Source organism: Diadema antillarum, unplaced genomic scaffold, assembly GCF_040938485.1.
Source record: "Diadema antillarum isolate AM-2024a unplaced genomic scaffold, OU_Dant_1.0 seq00000946_RagTag, whole genome shotgun sequence".
NCBI lineage: Eukaryota > Metazoa > Echinodermata > Echinoidea > Diadematoida > Diadematidae > Diadema > Diadema antillarum.
The window spans coordinates 1634526-1652965 of NW_027271795.1; the positions used below are offsets into that span (position 1 = coordinate 1634526).

The 18440-nt window shown below is 39.6% G+C and overlaps 3 protein-coding genes across 3 annotated transcripts; 2 read left to right on the forward strand and 1 right to left on the reverse strand.

Moving 5' to 3' along the window:
- The first annotated feature begins 1422 nt into the window (after positions 1–1422).
- Positions 1423–1767, forward strand: LOC139741695 (nanos homolog 1-like). The gene has a single exon (XM_071652276.1). It carries the CDS (start codon positions 1423–1425, stop codon positions 1765–1767), a length of 345 nt encoding a protein of 114 aa, XP_071508377.1.
- Positions 1768–3910: 2143 nt separating this feature from the next.
- LOC139741720 (succinate dehydrogenase assembly factor 4, mitochondrial-like) lies at positions 3911–6637 on the reverse strand. Its single transcript, XM_071652306.1, has 2 exons — positions 6482–6637; positions 3911–4262 (listed from the first exon to the last, which is right to left on the reverse strand). Exons 1-2 carry the CDS (start codon positions 6525–6527, stop codon positions 3967–3969), a joined length of 342 nt encoding a protein of 113 aa, XP_071508407.1. The 5' UTR covers positions 6528–6637; the 3' UTR covers positions 3911–3966.
- A 5421-nt stretch (positions 6638–12058) lies between these two features.
- LOC139741696 (SKA complex subunit 1-like) lies at positions 12059–17827 on the forward strand. Its single transcript, XM_071652277.1, has 6 exons — positions 12059–12146; positions 13994–14133; positions 14616–14722; positions 15550–15702; positions 16639–16808; positions 17673–17827. Exons 1-6 carry the CDS (start codon positions 12059–12061, stop codon positions 17825–17827), a joined length of 813 nt encoding a protein of 270 aa, XP_071508378.1.
- Positions 17828–18440: the final 613 nt, after the last annotated feature.

The window sequence follows — 18440 nt, forward strand, 5'->3', positions numbered from 1 at the left end:
ATGCAACTTACATTAAAATATGCTTTAAAACTGAATACCTGAGGTGAAAGTGAATTGCCAAATCAGTTTCATGTAAGAGCAAAATCGAATATAAATAAACTGGCACGTACATGCATACAAGCCTCACACAATGTAGACTAAGATAGTCACTAGTCACTAAATATTTTTTTTTTAGTTTTGCATGCTCTCGTGAGATTATGATAATGGTTACGATACAACATGCAAACCAGATGAAGTTATGATGTCACTGGCTCATAACCCTCCCTCTGGACTTGCACATAATTCTTCACTGATCCTCATTTCGGTAACTGAAGAACAAAAGCATAATACAGTTGACCAACCCCAGCAGAGGAAATCCCTTGATAGAGAGAAATATCACATAAAAACAAAGTTGAGGGCAACAAAGGACTTTCAATACATGTATCAACATTCCTCATTTTATTCTTGAAATTTACAACTTTCAATTCATATATCTACATTACTCATTTTATTCTTGTAATTTACACAATATCACTGTATCTATGAAACATATCCCAGTGTATTACATCACCTTATAACATATCCAAGAGTAATGATATTGAATGCTTTGCCATGGACAAGATGACCTATGACTGCAGAATGTAGGAATATTTCTCGCTCTTGCCAAAACCCAGCAAAACTATTTTAAATTTGTGTTTTTCATTCGACTTGGTTTTATTTTCTTTTGGACTTGACTTATTTTCTTTTGATTTACGAGTTATTGTATAGAGCAGCTACGTACAAAAAAAGAAAAGAACCTGTTATATGCCAAGCAAGGACTACACCTTCCAAAGATAACCAAGATCAGCAACCCAGGTGAGCCTTTAGTTAGCACGTGTAATAATTCCACTTCAAGCATGGACATGGGAAACACCCCAGTCCTGCCCGGACTGCCCTCCACTGCCTCCAAGGGCATGCCCGCTGTAATTTCAGCTCCACCATAGTTTATTGAACACATATCCTGTTTCAAAAAGCATATGCACACCGTCATCTCCAGCCAGATGGCTAATCTCACCACCAAAGTAAGCGAGCAGGAGGAGAAATTAACTGCGTGCACCATACAAATTTCAGATCGAGGGGGGAAAAAGTGCAAAGGCCAGAAGTCACTCATGAAGACTTGGACCAGAAAATGGATGACTTGGATAATATTGCAGGAACAATTTAGTAACCCGCCAACACTTCATCCAGTCAACAGGAGTTGAAAGACATCTGGACCAAGGATGATCCGCGATCCGTTTTGCCTCATTCCAGGCAAAGGAAATGGTTCATCAAGAATGTGTCAGAGTCTTCAAATCCACAAAATCCAAGCGTAAAAAGTTCTTTGTCAAAGGCATAGGTGGTAAAGTTTATCATCTTGTAAGAGTCAGGGACATCTCATGAAAGAGTCAAGGACGAGTTGGGACCATGGATAGTGGTAGACCTCTTGGTGTAGTCTCCTGGTGTGCATTCTGCAAAAATAATAGGGAAAGTGAGCTGGTGTACGCCAGACACCAGCTTAAGTCGCAGGATGGTCGAACGACCTGCCCCATACTTCGGGCCCACAGATGTCCAATATGTGGAGCAAACGGAGATGATGTCCACACCATTAAGTACTACCCATTGTCAAAGGAGCAGCTGCCTGGAGATTCACCAACAGGGCCTGGAGCCATCAGTCGTGTCACCCTGGCTGGGTTACAGTACAGGACTCCACAAACTTATACTGGTCAACGGAAGAGGTCTTCAGGCTGGAGTATCACTAATTTGCTATGACACTGACAGCAGCGTCACCAGAGCTTGGCAGCTGACACCGGGAGGAAGAGGGAGAAGTCGTTGAGAATGTGAACTGTGACAAATACCAGTTTCGCACATACTGGTCATTCAGATGCATACCATCCTGTAATTTTGTAATAGCAATAGCTATCATTTGATTAAGGTCATTAATGTTTGTTGTTTGTGCAGAACAACGGTTACCAAGGACAAATCATGGACCTGTCCAGAGAATGGGCAAGTTTATCGCAGCAAGTGTACTGACGTTCATTTTGTAGTAGGGCCTTGATAAAAAGGCATGAGTACGACCACCATAAACCGAAATATACAGATGTGATTGGTGATCATTCCAGACCCTGCACATACAAGAGCTGGAACGACATTATGGGACACATGCCTCTGAATGGCTCTGGTACAAATGCACCTCACGACACCAATTAAAGACAGCAGTTCTAAGCAGACACTAGTCTCAACAACGCCCCCAGAAATGGGATTCATGACACACACAAGATGTCTCTTCACACTTTACGCTACAACATCCTTATACATGTACTCATGTACTATTTTCTGACACACTGGCTCAGTTTGCACAGTGCCACCAAATTACCCACAAACATGTACACGTACATGTAGGACAAAATGTAAATGTCAGAATTCCTGCACAATACTGAGCCTTTACATGCATAAACAATCATTCAATGTCATTCTATTATTCAATTATCATTGATCGTCACAGAACTATGAATACCAAGAAAATATCAAACACCTGTCCAGAGAATGGCAAGTTTATCACTGCGAAGGTGTGCCGACGTTCATTTATGCTACAATATTATTACACTGTTTTCTGACACAATGGCACACTGGTCGAGGCTGCAGTGCCACCAAATTACCAATTGATATATGTAGAATAAAATGTATAAGTCAGAATTCCTGCACAATACTGCGCTTTTACATGCATAAACAAGCCAGACAAATCTTGTGTGTTCTAACTCTTGCTGACAGTGATATGCTTTCATATGCTTTGATTTTTTTTTATGATGTTGCCATCTACCATAGGCAGCCTAGCACAAAATTGTCTTGTTGTTTACCATTGGTAGCCGGATAACAAACATTGTGTTGTTGTCTACCATTGGTAGCCTGGTAACAAATGTGAGAGGGGCATAGAGGGCTTGATTTGTTTGGGCAAAGCTGGTGGTGCAGCTCCAAGATGAGCAGCTCATACTTAATGACAAAGCCATGACCACAATCTGAATTATCACATCCTGCAATAGTGAGTGGGTTGTGTGATCTTGATGTGACATACAATTTGGACTTGTTTGTGACCTTGGTTTATTTTACCCAGCTGCTTTAAGGAGCAATGTGCCCTTGACCATTAGAATCAAACTTATTTATGAAAGAAACTAGGTCATCAATTTTATTGCACATTCTTTCACATTAATTTTCAATTGTAATTGTTACATGACATAATTACTATAATTTAGTACAGCATAACTGAGTCACAAGGTGCATATTACACTTGCTTAAGAATTACATAAAACTGTAGGTGTGATGTTACAGATTCATGCAGGCTCTCAAAAATCATTTGTAAAGATGCACAATGATCTGCATTTTTTTTCCCCTTGAACTATATAGGGAAGTTTGCTTAGATGTTTATAAATCATCCACAAGAGTATTGGGTGTGTTATGCATCGTTCTAATTAAACAAGCCAAAGATTCCTCTAAATAAACAGGGGACTCCCATTACCATGAAGTTTTTGGGAGGCACTTTTCACTTGTTACATCAAAATTTCATTACAACCGAAAAAACAGACAATAAAAAACACAGAGTGGGTAATGTTATGGCCTGAATCTTTACTTCATTGCAACCAAATTTCATTATAACCATGTTTGTTATAACAGGAGTGCACTGTAGATAGAACACATTGATTGATATATCAATACTGACGAGCAAATCCTTCACTTGTGTCACAAACAGTGATACTGTAAGACATGGTAAATGGTTTCCGTAAAGGCCACACTATTCATAAACGATACTTCACACACGTTCAAAAGTGTCTCTCAGGGGCCCAGATGGAAGAATGGGCATCGCACTTGAATAGTGCATTCCTCTTGAATAACATCATCACTCAAATCAGCAAGTAACCGCCACTCACTGTCCACTCAATATTGGAAGGAAGTCTTGGAAGGTCCCTCAATCCTCCGCTAGAAGTCAATGCATCTTCCTTTCCTCTCCCAGTCCCCGTAACGCGTGGGCTCCGGTCCTCGTGGTCCCCCTTTCTCGCCCGTCACGGGGTTCACGTCGTCCGGAAACGGCTGCAGCGGCTCCTTCTCCGCATCCCGGTGCCTCTCTGGCATCTGGGTGTCGTGCTTGCCGGTAGGGGTGAAGGCTTTCTTCAGAGGGGCCTTGCCCGGAGGCTGCTGATCACCGTTGCCCTGGTTACCAGACGTGGAGGCACACCTTGCTGGAGTAGTGAATAAGGCTCTTCTTGCTACAGATGCTGAAACAAAAAGAGAAGTTAAAATCAGAATATGGTACATACAATACTGTAGGAAATTAGAGAATTACCTCTCATTTCTAGTTAAATTTTTCAGTCATTACTTCACTTAAACTCATTGCCCATTTATCAGTAATCTAACTCTGCCTTTGGTCAATACATTAATACAATTAGCACAATTAACTTGACCCAATTTTCATATATGGGGAGAGTATCATGATCATGGGATGAAATAAATGTCTAGATTGTCTTTGATTCTGCACACCATTTTTGGCCACATAAAACAGATTCAGAAGATGATTGCAGATTGTCACTGATTCATGCAATATTTCAGAAAAGTGCTTTTCAAGTTAAAGAATACATCATGATAGTCCCATACATTTCAAAATGTGATGCTGATCAATTGGCTATATGACGAAATTTCAGAGCAATGGAATATAAAGAAACAGGAGGTAAAGCGTACATAAGCATTTTATAAGCATAATTAAAAACAGACATCAAAATTGCTTTAACCCGTTGAGAACGGACTGATTTTCCTGTAACACGCATTTCCCGTAGACACCTGCCCGAATATTCTCGGGGCTCGTCTTCAACGGATTTAAACATAATATGAACTGATTGATGAACAAAGCAAGTCTTCAAACATTGTTGGAATATCAGTAAGTACAATAAACTTCCACATTAGAGTGACTGAAGGAAGTGCTTCAACTTGGGTGATAATCGACTCTCACGTACGATGATACTTGTACTTATAACACATTTTCCTTGTAATCAATCTAAGATTTCAAGAAAAACTGGCCAGTTTCTACCTCAATTTGATTGGTTGTGGTAACCCTGCAAAGTTTTGAGCTAACTGAATATAGGGTCCTAGGGTGGTATTCTGAAATCCTTCCTAGGAAGAAATTTCTTCCTAAGTCAGGATTTTTTCCTAAGTGGTATTCTGAAAATTGTCCTAAGTTTCTTCCTAAGTATACTTAGAAAGAAACTTAGGAAGGGGGTGGAAATATGCAAATTTCTAACTTAGGAAGAAGTTGGTACCGGTATTCTGGAATGCACTTAGGAAAGAATTTTAGGAAAATATTTAGGAAAGCCCCACCCCTGTTCTAAGTACCCGTACGTTGTTAAGAATAGCAAGCTACATTTACACCGTGATATGCGTGCTTGTCATTCATGCGCGCAACATGTACTTTGATGCGCGAAATGGGCGTGAGAAAGGGGACATGCCGCGCACATGTGTATTTGACCCTACGTCATCGTAATATGCGATTGTCATTGGTTGGTTCCTCATGATACGGCATTTTGCATTGGCTTAAGAAAGGACGTGGGCGGGGATAAGGATGGCCTAATTTGCATTAAGAAATGTCAGAATACCAATTCTGTCTTTCCTATGCACTTCCTAAGTTTCTGACTTAGGAAGAAACTTATGAAGAAACTTAAGAAGATTTTCAGCATACCACCCCCAGGCCCTAGTCCCATACTTTTGCCTAGTGCTCTTGAAACACTTTTACAAGAATACACAGTGGCAGACTACACAAGAGTAAACAAGTCAGTTTGCAATTGCGGCAGGGTGCCTACATGTATTTCTGGCAGGGACACTTTCATTCATCCATAAAACAGCCAATGAATATCATGTGTGCTTTATACTAGTCCCACATACATGTTTGTAGAACACAAGCAGGAGTTACTCACAAGTGTTATGGGAAGTGACACCCGATTGGGCCTTTTCATTAATGAATGAAATGGCACCGGTCACAAATAGGCACCCTGTACAAAGGCTGCCACAAGCAGGGTTAATTGTTTTTATACTCAAGACTCTAGTCAAAGATTAGAAATAAAGTAGTAAAGTTTACCCTGGTATTACTATAAAACTTTACTGCCAACTAACAAAAATAGATGTGTACAGTGTAACTGTAAAGTTTAACTGTTAAGATCCAAAATTCTGACACATTTTAAAAAGCGCTCCAGCGTCAACTACGTTTCAATTATCTGCACACTACATCACAAGGCTGAATGACACTCTGGGTACACAAGTGTTAAAGGTTCAGCTCAGAGTTGTTCAACCTAAGCCGTTAACTCATTCAGATCCAGATCCAGATTTCAACGGAAATTCGTAAGGCAACCCGCCGAAACTCTGGGGGAGGTAGCGGGGCGCTTCGCTAGGACAATTCTGCGAGAAAGAAGCTAGGCTACCTACAACGAGAAGTCTATTGTAAATGACTTACCACAGCAGTGAAGACCCAATCTAGCCCTCAATAGTGACGATGCCATTCTTTTAGCTATGAATTCTAAATAAACGGAGAAATATGATAAAACACAGCAGCTTGTTATGGCACTTGGTGTTACAAAATCACTGTGTAGAGCACGTTATCGTGGCAAGTGTCGTCGTATCGTGACGTAACTCAAGATCATGTAACAATATTATTATCAGACCACATGAGGGCAGCAGATCATTTTGTTTTTCGTCGTCGTGATCATCCATGCCACTGTGCTAGTGGTCGGTGGTTGCAAGAGAAGTAAAAAGGGAGGTGGTATTCTAGTAACACTCAAATTCACTCGTATTTGAATGACCGCATCGTTAGATCGAATGCAAATCTGATGGAATTGGGCGGGAAAACCTAAATTAAGATAATTAGATAAGACTTTGAAATGAAAATGAAATTGTATCATCCAATCGTATGACAGTGAAAAGAGCCCCGTAGAAGTTGTGTTTATATAATAATAATATGTTTATTGAATTCGAGCGTTCAAAGTGCGAAGTTGTGTTCCTATAAATGAAATTGAAACTGGTATTTGGCACGAATTTGAACGTCTATCCAGCTGCCGTGAAATTGAATGGCAACATTGAGTCGTTAAATTGAATGAATTTCCCTATAAATTGAATGAATGGATAGAGTCTAAAGGGAATGACATGAAACGAATTTGAATGCTCACAAAATGAAAATGAACCGTGGTATCAGATCAGTGACCAAAATCGCTTGAATAATATTTGAACTGGCTGTGGTATCTATGTGGTAATGCAATATATCCTGTGGTACTAGGCCTATTATGTCACACACAAAAAAAAAATACGACGGAAAATAAATTATTTGGTTTTGGGGGTATTAACAATTCGGCATTGAATTGTATTACCATGCTTGTGAGATATGAAATTTATGTTTGTAAAATAAGAAAAATAACACCTCGTTTTGATTTATGTAGATATAGTATAAGGGAATATTATGATAAAGAGAAATTCATTGCAAGAAATAATCATAAGTTGCAAGTGTTTCAGAAAAAAATGGTGTCTCTTTAGACACCTTTTCTCTTGATGTATATTATATTGTATTGTATTTGAAAAAAGTATGATGTTTTTTGAAATATGATGTATTACGTGTACAGATGAAAGAGAATAATAAATATCCCAGTGAGGGAAAAAATACTTTGCGAATATTCAATACCACATGATTCGATGTGTAATGTACTACAGCCAGCCGTGGTATCCCTGAAGTAGTAATGTCATTCTGTGGTACAAGATTTCATTTAAAAAAGAATACAAGGATCGATATCGATGAACCACAGGACTACCATTACAAAATGTTCTGTGGTACTCCTGTTTGTTTGTTTGTTTGTTTGTTTGTTTGTTTGTTTGTTTGTTTGTTTGTTTGTTTGTTGTTGTTTTTTCATTTTCCATCTGAGAAGATGGCTGGATAGCCCATCAGCTGCAATAGCTGGTCTTCCATGGGGTCCAGTTGCATGTTATAAGGCGAACATCCTGCTCTTTGCGATGAATAAATGAAGCGAGATCGTTTTGAATTTACGTGCATGAGTTGTGACTCTACACACGGGACCTCCATTTTATGTCCTATCCGACGGACAGAAGTGTTTTGCCCTACTAGAGGGGACGGTTTGATTACACACAACATTCACTACCACACAGCAGCATCACAGAAAATACAATAGAATTCTGAGTGTGACGTCATGTTGAGGTCTTCTTAACGGAGTAAAATATCATCGGATCAGCAGAATGTTCTACAAGTTATCTATAATTCGGACTTCGAATCTGAAACCATAATATCATGCACATGTTGTGTTTGTTATGACACGGTGCATGGAATCACTCCGACCAAATAGGCCTAACCAAATTAGATGAGGTGGTAACGTCATCGCGAATCTGGAGAGAAGACAAGATCTTACAGGTATCGATTTCTCTCCTTATGAGATGACAAGCTCTTATGGTCTCTTCAATCTTCTCGTCTTCTCGCTAAGAAATCGTGATTACGAAATCTCTCCGAATTGCCGGATACCATGGCGACCTGTGAAACAATTTGCGATCTCAGTCGATCGGGATATAACTTGTCTTGGGGTAGGCCTACCATGTATGAATGAATTTCTACAGTCAGATATCCATTTGGTTGGCTATTATATTATAATAGCAAACCAAATGGATATCTTATTCAATGGCACTCCCCTCACGCTTTGTAAGACTATTGTCCAGTTTGCGTTTGCGTTAATAACCACTTGTCAGTGGCGGATCCAGAGGGGGGCGCAACCGGCGCACGCCCCCCTTTATTTTTCCTTAAAAATAAACAAAAGGACTAAAAAGAAAAAAATGAAATGAAACCCGGAAGTGGCACCAGAAACATTAGTCACGTCCCCCCCCCTTTTTTTTGTACAGAATTCCTTGATCCGCCCCTGCTTGTTATCGATTCGTTTCTTTGTTCTTTTTGTTTGTTTCTTTTTTCGCAGATGTCAGATTTTCAAGCACTGTAAAGTTTATCCGACCTGACCTGACTGCACACTGAAAGATGATTCTTTGCTTCATCAGCTAGTATTCATGCTACGACTTCGAAACCCCTCGGCGGTACAGTACATTGGAGGAGACCGTCGTGCTTTGGGCCAAAGAAACACTTGTCAGTCACAAAGAGAACCCTTTTCTTCTTTTTGTTAATCACTCTCTTTCTATAAACTGGCAATTCAGTGACATAAAGCTAAAGAGTCTCTTGGTCTTTTTTAAGCCGGTTGGACTGTGTAATCCTCTTGAGTTGAATCGCCCCTCCCTTTGAAAGACTGTCTCCGCCCCGCCAGTCTCCGCTACCGTTTTGTCGTCTTCAAGTCCGTCAGTTCTCACGAATTCTGCAATTTGTTTCGGTATATCGGTGTCTTTCTTCTTCTTGATCATAGTTTGTATTGCTTCAAATGAGTCTTTAGATAATCCTGCCTGACATCAAACCGAGCGTGAAAACAGACAGTGTTTTCGACATGTTTTCTTGACTCGTTATGGACGTGTCCAGTGGGTTCTTGATGGAATCAACTCTAATCATAAGCCATGTTTTTGTCCCAGAAGGAAACCTCTCAATTTGAGTGGTGTAGGTCTGCACCATAATTACAGCAGGGTTTGACTGTTTACGGCGATGCCGCACGATAAACGGTCTGGTGGAATAGCCAGTACTCAGTCTGAAATGTAAAACTACATGTGTATAACTTTAGTCTAATATTTCATATTTTCCTTTGGACCTGAAGTACTCGTACTTATCATCATCATCAAATCATATTTTGAAACTTCTTAAAATGCGGGGTCAGACTTGATTACCATAAATGCTATTTTCTGGTTCCTATCCTTGTCTTTTCTATATGTTAGGGTCGGCGCTGCGTTTTTAAAAGTGGGGGTGGGGCAGTTCTGAGGGTCACCTCGGGTTTTGATCAGCTGACAAGCAAAAACAAAAACAGAAAACAAAACAACAACAACAAAACAAATAAGGCCTTCGGCGCAATATTTCCTGGTGCCACTTTCGGGGGAAAAAAATGAAATAAAATATGTAGGCCCTATTATGTATTATGAAAACAAATCGAAAGACAACCAGTTTTCTAATGGATTGGTAGGCTACTTATGTCTTTGATTTGATACAACATTGATTGCCGAATATGCGCATAGTTACAAACTATCAAAAAAAGTCACAAACGCAATAGTCTTAACATGTGTAAGTCAGAAGCAGACCAAATATTGGACAACGCGAGCCACTGCCTAGAGTCCAAGAATTTTTAATTGCTCGCCCAGTAATGCTAAACAAATCTCAGACTTACATACATTTCGAACAACAACGACAACAACAACAAATCATGTGATTCTAGAATAATACATTATTCAAGTATGATTCAGTATTGCCTACATTAGGCCTATATTAAGTTAAAGGCGTGTGTTTCCGCAGCTAAATACATAATGGTAGCTGTCGTAATTTGATTCTTAGTCTTTTTTTTTCTTCTTTTTTTTGTGATGTGAATATTCGACTTTGAAATCATGATTGTTTTGTTTTGTTTTTATTGACAAATTGATAACCTTGAGCACGGTACTAACCTTGAGTAGAAATTGTGCTATTGTTATTTTTTTCATTGCCAATTGTTTGTATATTAAATATGTTTGAACATTATGCTCAAATTGTTACTAGTATTCGATTGTTACCAGTATTGTCTGCATTGGTGCCCCCCCCCCAAAAAAAAAAAGAGTAAATAAATAAGAAAACATGTGCTTCTGGTGTGATGTTAAGATGACTAACTACAGTGTACATAATTTTACCAGCTTTTGCTTGCCGTGGTAACAGTATAACTGGTTGTAGATTGAAACCACAGATATCCTGTGGATGAAACCAAAGATCCTGTAAACGTCCCCAAATGATCATCCTTTGCACCAGCGACCACAAGATGGCGTGATTTATTTTTAGCTGCACAATAATTGTGAGCTGCGGGAACATTTGAAAACCGTTGAAGTTTTGTCGATGCGAAACCTCCTGGAAGGGCTAACACAACAATAATACAAGGTAAATTTTACGTGGACACTTGTACATATGTATGAATCGTGCAGGTATTACCTGATTTCCATTTTCACAGGACTATGATATTCTTTTACAGAAATGACAAGTGCTGAAATGAAATATTTAACTGCCGCTGGTCCCAAGTATTGACTAATATGTTGGTTCGCGAGTGTGCAAGTTGAAAGGCGTGATCGTGATCGCGATTGCAAGCGCAAGACATTCGTATCTGAAACCTCAGCTCTTTATTCAATGAAATAAGTGAAATGGTCTCAGTACATAAATGAATGTGATTATAATGATAATAATGTAGGTCTAGTGTGTAAATGTCCTTTTGTTTACTAGCTGGTGTCTGTATCACGACCGTCGTGTAACATTGTTATAGACTTCTAAAGCAAAGGTGCCTCTTAACCCCGGGGCGCTCCTTGTACACAGTGACTGCAACGCGAAGCATTGGGGCCTGGGGCTGGTCGCAGTTAGGCTGCCTCTATAACTATACACAGCACTGTCGCTGTACACGAGTGTCGTGCTTCGCACGGTGTCTGGTTGGGCTAGGCAGGGCTGCCTCTCTAGTAAAGTAGTACCGTAGTTATGGGTAAACTCGGCCTAGTGGGTAAAGTCGGCCGCCAGCGCGCACAGTACATAAAATTGTACTGTGCGCGCTGGCGGCCGACTTTACCCGCTAGGCCGAGTTTACCCATAACTACGGTATATATAAATTAATTAAACTTACTGTAAAAGTGGATATTTTCGCGCGACTAATTTTTCTTGCTCGACGGGTTAAGAAGAGTTTCGTGTGTTTTTAATTCCATGGAATCAAGACATCAACTACATACTACTGGAACATATGGCAAGCAAAAATATTCACATGCTTTTATTTTTGCATTAGTTTCAGCCTCAGGTTGCGCGAATTATCCGCGAAATGCGCGAAAATTTCCACTTTTACAGTAAGCTGAAACTAGGGTCTAACGTTAGACTTTTTCCCCCTCCTCACAGATTTAGGAAGCACATTTGATGATGGATTCCACCTCTTTAGAAGATCTGCAAGCTTACTTCGAAGTAAAGCTTACGAGCTTGACAACATGCATGGATTTAGTATCCATTGGTGAGTCTACAGTTATACATGTACCGTGATTTTGTAATTTGCTATGGACTCTCCTGTCAATATGACAGATAAGTACTGCAATACTGTTACTGATAAGCAAACAGGTCATGTGCTGAGCTAGTAAATTTTCATGTGAAAATAGAGACCACTTTTTGACGCAAACCACAAACAACCAGCCACAGCCCAGCAGCTATTTTTATAAAACTTCAAAAACTCCTTGTACCTTATGTAGACTGGTGGTGCCTCCAAGGAGCTCTTTCCTAACTACATGTAAACAGTTGCATCCCCAGAGCAAGAGTTCATAACAATGTTGCAGTTCTCAGGGTTTTCTTTTGCTAGTATTAAACTAGAATTCAAATCCATGCTTAAACTTGTGTGTTTCTAATAATTGAATTGATGCTTGATTCAACTATGGCATAATCACACCATTCACAGTTTGTTACTAGTGGTAAGTTTTAGCTGTTTGCGCATAAGAGTCTCCTTCAGTTCGGGTGAGAGTCTCACATCAAATTCAAAGATGTGAGACCTTGTAGATCTGTGATTACGAGTATGAGTAGAGCTTGGTCTCTGTCAGAATAAATACCAAGGTATCTGACATAATCTGGTACAGAGACAGTGCGGTACACTTGTTGCTTTGATAAAGTTCTAACTCGGTACTCTTCGGCCGTCAGATGGTAAAACGGTCTAACTCGAAAATTTGACTTTTTGAGGTAAATTCACTTTCCGGGACATGTGAGGGTGCTCTTTCTAATGGTGCTATCGAGAAAATCCCATCATGTCTTGTTTTAGAGATAATTTCCGCTATCTTGGTACCTTTTTGTATTTTTCCTTCAGATTTGATGGTAAAACAGTCTATCTTTGAGTTAGCCCATTGTCGGTAATATCGTTTGGAGGTAAAACGAGCTATCTTTTACATAAACCATATACCTTCTTAATGTAACTGAGATTTTTTAATCATCGCTGTCAGATGGTAAAATGGTCTATCTTCGAGTTAGACCAGTTTACATAGTGTTTGTGGTCTATCTAGAAGATAGACCATTTTACCAGCTTATGATGTGTAGCGGGAGTGTATACATGTGCTGTGGTTAAACAGTCCATCTGCACAAAAATCTCATTTGTTTTATAATTAAAACCCCAAATAAGCACAACATTCTTCAGTTATCAGTGTTTAATATGCTTCTTCTTGTCCCATTGCTAAAAATACATTATACCCATCTCCTAAAAAAGCTCAAACCTCTAAACTTTAAAGTCATTTTTCTCAGAACAGCAATTTTCGAGATAGACCGTTTTACCATCTGACGGCCGTCTTGTCCAGTTTTAATGGTCGCTTTGAATTTCACTGAAATGTCAAAGTTAATTCAATATGATAGGAAATAAATATTCAAGCAGCTAATCACTTTGACAATGGGGTCTGATACATTGAACATTACAAGTAAGTGGTAACCGGATATGTGGTGTATGTGGCATATATACTTTTTTTTGTAACCTTTAATGAGTCTTGTCAATATCCAATGTATCACATACCAGTGTAAGGAAAGTGACACAGATTTTATACAGTAACAGGTCATGTGATACTACATTGTACAAGTTGATTCATCTGGAGGTTATTCTAGAAGTTCAAGCATAAAGGTACAGACTGTTTGCAACTGGTAGGGTAGATGGATGGATGATAATGTTTGTGCCTATGTGTGTGTGTGTGTGTATGTATGTGTGTGAGTGTGTGTGTGTGTGTGTGTGCATGTGTGTACCCATGGGTGGTACCTATGCCTGCCTGAACAGACTCTTGTTTCACTTTTTGGAAGTTCAAAAGAAAGCCCTTCTCTCTTCCATCTCCCTGTGTAACTCAGCATCAGAGCCGTACGGGGTCCAGTCGGAATGTCGTGAACAACTCCTCCGTATGGAGCAGGATCTATGTGAGGCGGAGTCTGCGGTGGCCCAGCTGAAAGAATGGGTAAAGATGAAGCGGGAACAGCTGGCTGCTGCTCAGGTAGGGTTACAAAAATTGTTTTTTTCTGCGCAATCAAAGCCATGCAGGGTTCTCACTGACATCTGCTGGAGAAGGGAATTATGAGAGATGCCTGGATAGCTTCTGATGTCAGATGTATGATTTAACTAAATTCTAATGTAGAATACATGAAAAAGGCATTCCTTTGGAATGTCACTGTCAAACATTGACATCATAAATACACAGCAATGTGTTTGAGACATTTTTTGGAGACTATGTAAAGTTACCTTAATGAGTCAATTAATCATGAAAGCCTTCTGTATTTTCCCTTATTTAAATGATCTCTTCGTTCCTGTATTCTAGTTTTTCTTGTTTTTGTTTACTTGTTATCTCTTGGTCTTCAGACATTGGCTTCTAACCTATGAGGTTTCAGGGTTTTCCTCGTGGCATTGCGTTTAAAGGTTTAATGACATGCAAAAGAATGGTTTGCACTTGAAAAATAACATTTGTTATTCCCCCTACAGGTCCTCCATGAAAATCTCAAGAGCTTGAACAGCCGACTGCACTACATCGAAGCCCATCTTCCTGAAAGACTACCAGTTCAACAATCTCACCACCAAACTCAGCCAATGTAAGCTTTCGCTGAAAAAGAAGAAAAATATATGTAATTAATAGTATTTGCTGCATTGCTGACCAGTGTAAAATGAGGCAAGTGCCATACCAATGAAACATTTGCACAGGATTTCATTATGATGCTATAAATAAGATAGTCATGTACTTTTCAACGTGGTTGTATTTTAACATTATAATGGTTCTATCCATTTTCACTACTAGCAATATACAATAATGTTGAGCATATTGATGAGCATCCATGGAAAGAAAAGGTGAGATATAAACAAGTAAATTTACTGCTTATACATTGTTTGATTTTGTTGTGATGATTATGCACAGCATGCCTCAATATTCCTGGGATGTGCCAATAAGTCGTTTGTATGCTTAGATTCTGTCTCTAAGCTGAGCCCAAAACAGATGTCCAGACTACCGGTACATTGTCCAGTGCAGAGTAGAGGAGAAGAGTTTTCAGACTTTTGTGTCCATTATTGTGGCAGTGTCACAATATCTACAAATGTTAAGGATGAACCATGTGATATATTGAAGGTGTAAACAGATGTCATCTTTCAGTGCCCATTGTATTCATTTCACATTAAAAAAATTATGTAGTCACTAAGAGAAGTTATATTCATTTTCTCAGTAAACCAAAAATGAATTGGTCTGTCATTCTATATTATTCTTGAACTTTGATAGTATTTGAACATATCTCTGCAACCATTCAGCATTTTTATTTTCCCTGTGGAAGCAAAGTGAAGTTAATCCAATTTAAGCATGTCTGAGAATGTTGGGGAAGGGTTACTCTAGCTCTTTAATGATGTTGTGACGCCAATATTTATGCCGTTTCAGTGTGGAGGACAGTCCCCCACTGCAGTCGAAGCCAGTCACCAGGAACGCTGAGGAGAGCACAAGAGAGGGACCCAAATCCAACAAGCCCAGCAAGCCACCCCCGTCCCCTCTCATGGACTATGTCACCGTACCGGAGTTTGAGGCTGTGCCGAAGTAAGTCTCACTCATCAGCACCCTTTCAGATGCAAAGGGCTGGGAAAGAGATTATCATAGAGTTGTCAAAGGCCAGCATTCTTTGGCGCAGCATGAATGTTCAGAGCAGAAGCACTCTTATTTTTGAAAGTTCATGTGGCTTGGTAACAGGATATAACTTCCTTCATTTATTCATGAACATGTTGCTTTAAAAAGAGATGTGGATCTTCTATGAGAGCAGAATAATGCATTAAGAAGAGATATGAAAATTGATTTTACCATCATTTCTGTGCTTTCTTTTTATTCTGGAGAAACTTGACAACTAGTTAATGCATTGCTGTTAATCTCCTGAAGGAATATTGCTTTTCTGTTATTTCAGGCTTGTAAAATCGTGTGAAAAAATTTGTTGGGCAATGAAGCAAGCATGAAATTGTCAGATTCTGAGAATAGTTTGAGGGTACATTTACTCTATATGTATTTTTGTTTGTTTATTTTTGTCACAGAATATTTATTACCTCCGCCAAGGAAGGAGGTTAAGCAATCATTGGCGTTGGTTTGTCTGTTTGAAAAATAACTTAAAAAGTTGTGGATGGATTTGAATTAAACTTACAGGAAAAGTCAATAATGACACAAGGAATTACACTGGGAATTTTTATGGATTTTTGAAGGATCTTTTATCTTCTGGGATATAAGGTCAATGAACTTTGGAGTTCGAGCTGCACGTACTGGAGATTTACATATGTGCGCTAAAGTGCATGCTCTGCTTGGGCAAGGCATGGTGCAGCTGGAAGCTGATGAAGTAAACAAAAGCCTTCTATATTGGGGAATTGCATGCATGTATGGGTGGCATGCATGCATGCATGTAATGAGTTGCTGGCATGGTGGAGGTCTGCACTCTCCGACTCTCTGAGTGCTTTCCTAGTTATTTTTGTCTTCGCTTGGCCATTTTGTTTCTAGATACATGAAGGGCCGTATGACGTACAACAGTATCAACGAAATTGTAGATGGCTTCAACAGAGCCCTGGAAAGTAAATACCACCTCATGAAGCGCCCTCGCTCTGGTTTAAACGACCGTGACCGCAAACAGTACTACAAGTACAAAGAGCAGCAAAACAAGCACACTGCAGGTATGAGAGTGTATGGCAACCACTTAGTAAGGGTGTTTCCTGGTGGGAATGGAGGGATGGAGATGGATCAGCTTTAGGCACTTCTTAGGTTGACTGATTGGCTGCTTTACCTTTTATATCAGTGCACAATCTCTGCAACTTTAAGAAATGTAAAAGAATATACTTTGAGAACTGTTTTCCAATACCGCTGCATGAAAGCTCTTTCTCTCTCTCTCTCTCTCTCTCTCTCTCTCTCTCTTTCTTTCTCTGTCTCTCTCTGTCAAATGACATACCATAATGCTCTTTGCTTATGTGACTTCAAAGTCTGCTGAATGCGATCATACTGGATGCAGATGGCAAACAGCCATTCCAATTTTGCCAGATATTCTGAAAATTTGGTTTTTGTATGCATGCGAAACACTAATGAAGTCAACATAGCACACATCAAACAGAAAGTTTGATGTGCTTATCAATGACTTTAGAATCATACTTCTGCACATTTGACTCTTGCATTATAGTAATTTCTTCAGTATGGACAGATTTTTTAATGTAGATGTGGCTCTGAGACAGGGTGATTGAAACAAGTTAAAGTCCTCATGTGAAGCTGCTGTTCAAATCATATTTAGGGCAATTAAAAATCAGTACATTGACTGTATATAATGCATAAGCATATGCAAACAAGGAAGTACTTGTAGTCCAAATTTTTCTCATACTTTTATCATTTTCAGGCAAGTAAAAGATATCTAAATTGAATCTGAGGTCTTTTCCCCCTATTGATTGACACTGAGAATTGCAGAGCTGAATTTAATGGGTAGCACAGATTCATGACCAGTAATAGCTACACAACAAAAACAAAAGAAATTGTGTTTTGCTCACACCATGCAGGTGCATACTTCGTCACAGAAGACGACCTTAAGCGACTGGGTAAGCTGAAGGTAGACTCATCGGCGAGGGCAGCGCTGACAATGCTCCGACACTGCGGTAGGATGCGGGAGATTCGTGGGGGCGGCCTGACTCGCTACGCGGTGATCCCCCTGTGAAATTCAACCATCTCATCCATGCACTGAAGACTGACAGCCGTGCATTGATGATGCTATGGTACTCGCAGAGAAATGAGGCATAATTGGGTGCCCATGGGCTGTACTATGATTTGTACTGGATCATGTGAAATCGGCAGACATTGATTGAAGAGGGCATCATCTTTCCGACCGTAGTTTGTAAATCAGTTAACCAGGATTGTCCGCGTGCTGATAAGGAACTCTTGATCTGTCCTCACTTTGAGCCATAATTCAAAATTAAGGAGACATGATGTTGGTTGTCAGCATTCCAATGAGCAGGTCTATGATTGTTGGATATTGCTTGTAGCATCAGGCTCAGAACATGGACAGCTTGAGAAAGTATCCCCAAGTTGTTTGCTGGACTGATATATTTTTGTGAAATATTGCTGTGAGGAGCGCAGGCTTAGAAGTATATTCTGTGACAAACCCCTTCATTATATCTTATCAGCACCACACAAGTGTACAACGCTGTATAATAATTAACATGTATATGGTCACTCAGGTTGCTGAACACTATTGTGTGAACAAGGCACACATTTTGCATGCCTTAGGGAATCATGTGCGATAATGTCTGTTGGATCTTACATTGCCATGG

Bases quoted from the DNA above. Each gene is read 5' to 3' on its own strand.
- LOC139741695 (XM_071652276.1), top strand. From the start codon at position 1,423: ATGGATAGTGGTAGACCTCTTGGTGTAGTCTCCTGGTGTGCATTCTGC.
- LOC139741720 (XM_071652306.1), bottom strand. From the start codon at position 6,527: ATGGCATCGTCACTATTGAGGGCTAGATTGGGTCTTCACTGCTGTG. The intron at 4,263-6,481 runs GTAAGTCATTTA...TTTTTGTTTCAG, and splicing joins ATTGGGTCTTCACTGCTGTG to CATCTGTAGCAAGAAGAGCC.
- LOC139741696 (XM_071652277.1), top strand. From the start codon at position 12,059: ATGGATTCCACCTCTTTAGAAGATCTGCAAGCTTACTTCGAAGTAAAG. The intron at 12,147-13,993 runs GTGAGTCTACAG...TGTGTAACTCAG, and splicing joins CATGGATTTAGTATCCATTG to CATCAGAGCCGTACGGGGTC. The intron at 16,809-17,672 runs GTATGAGAGTGT...CACACCATGCAG, and splicing joins GCAAAACAAGCACACTGCAG to GTGCATACTTCGTCACAGAA.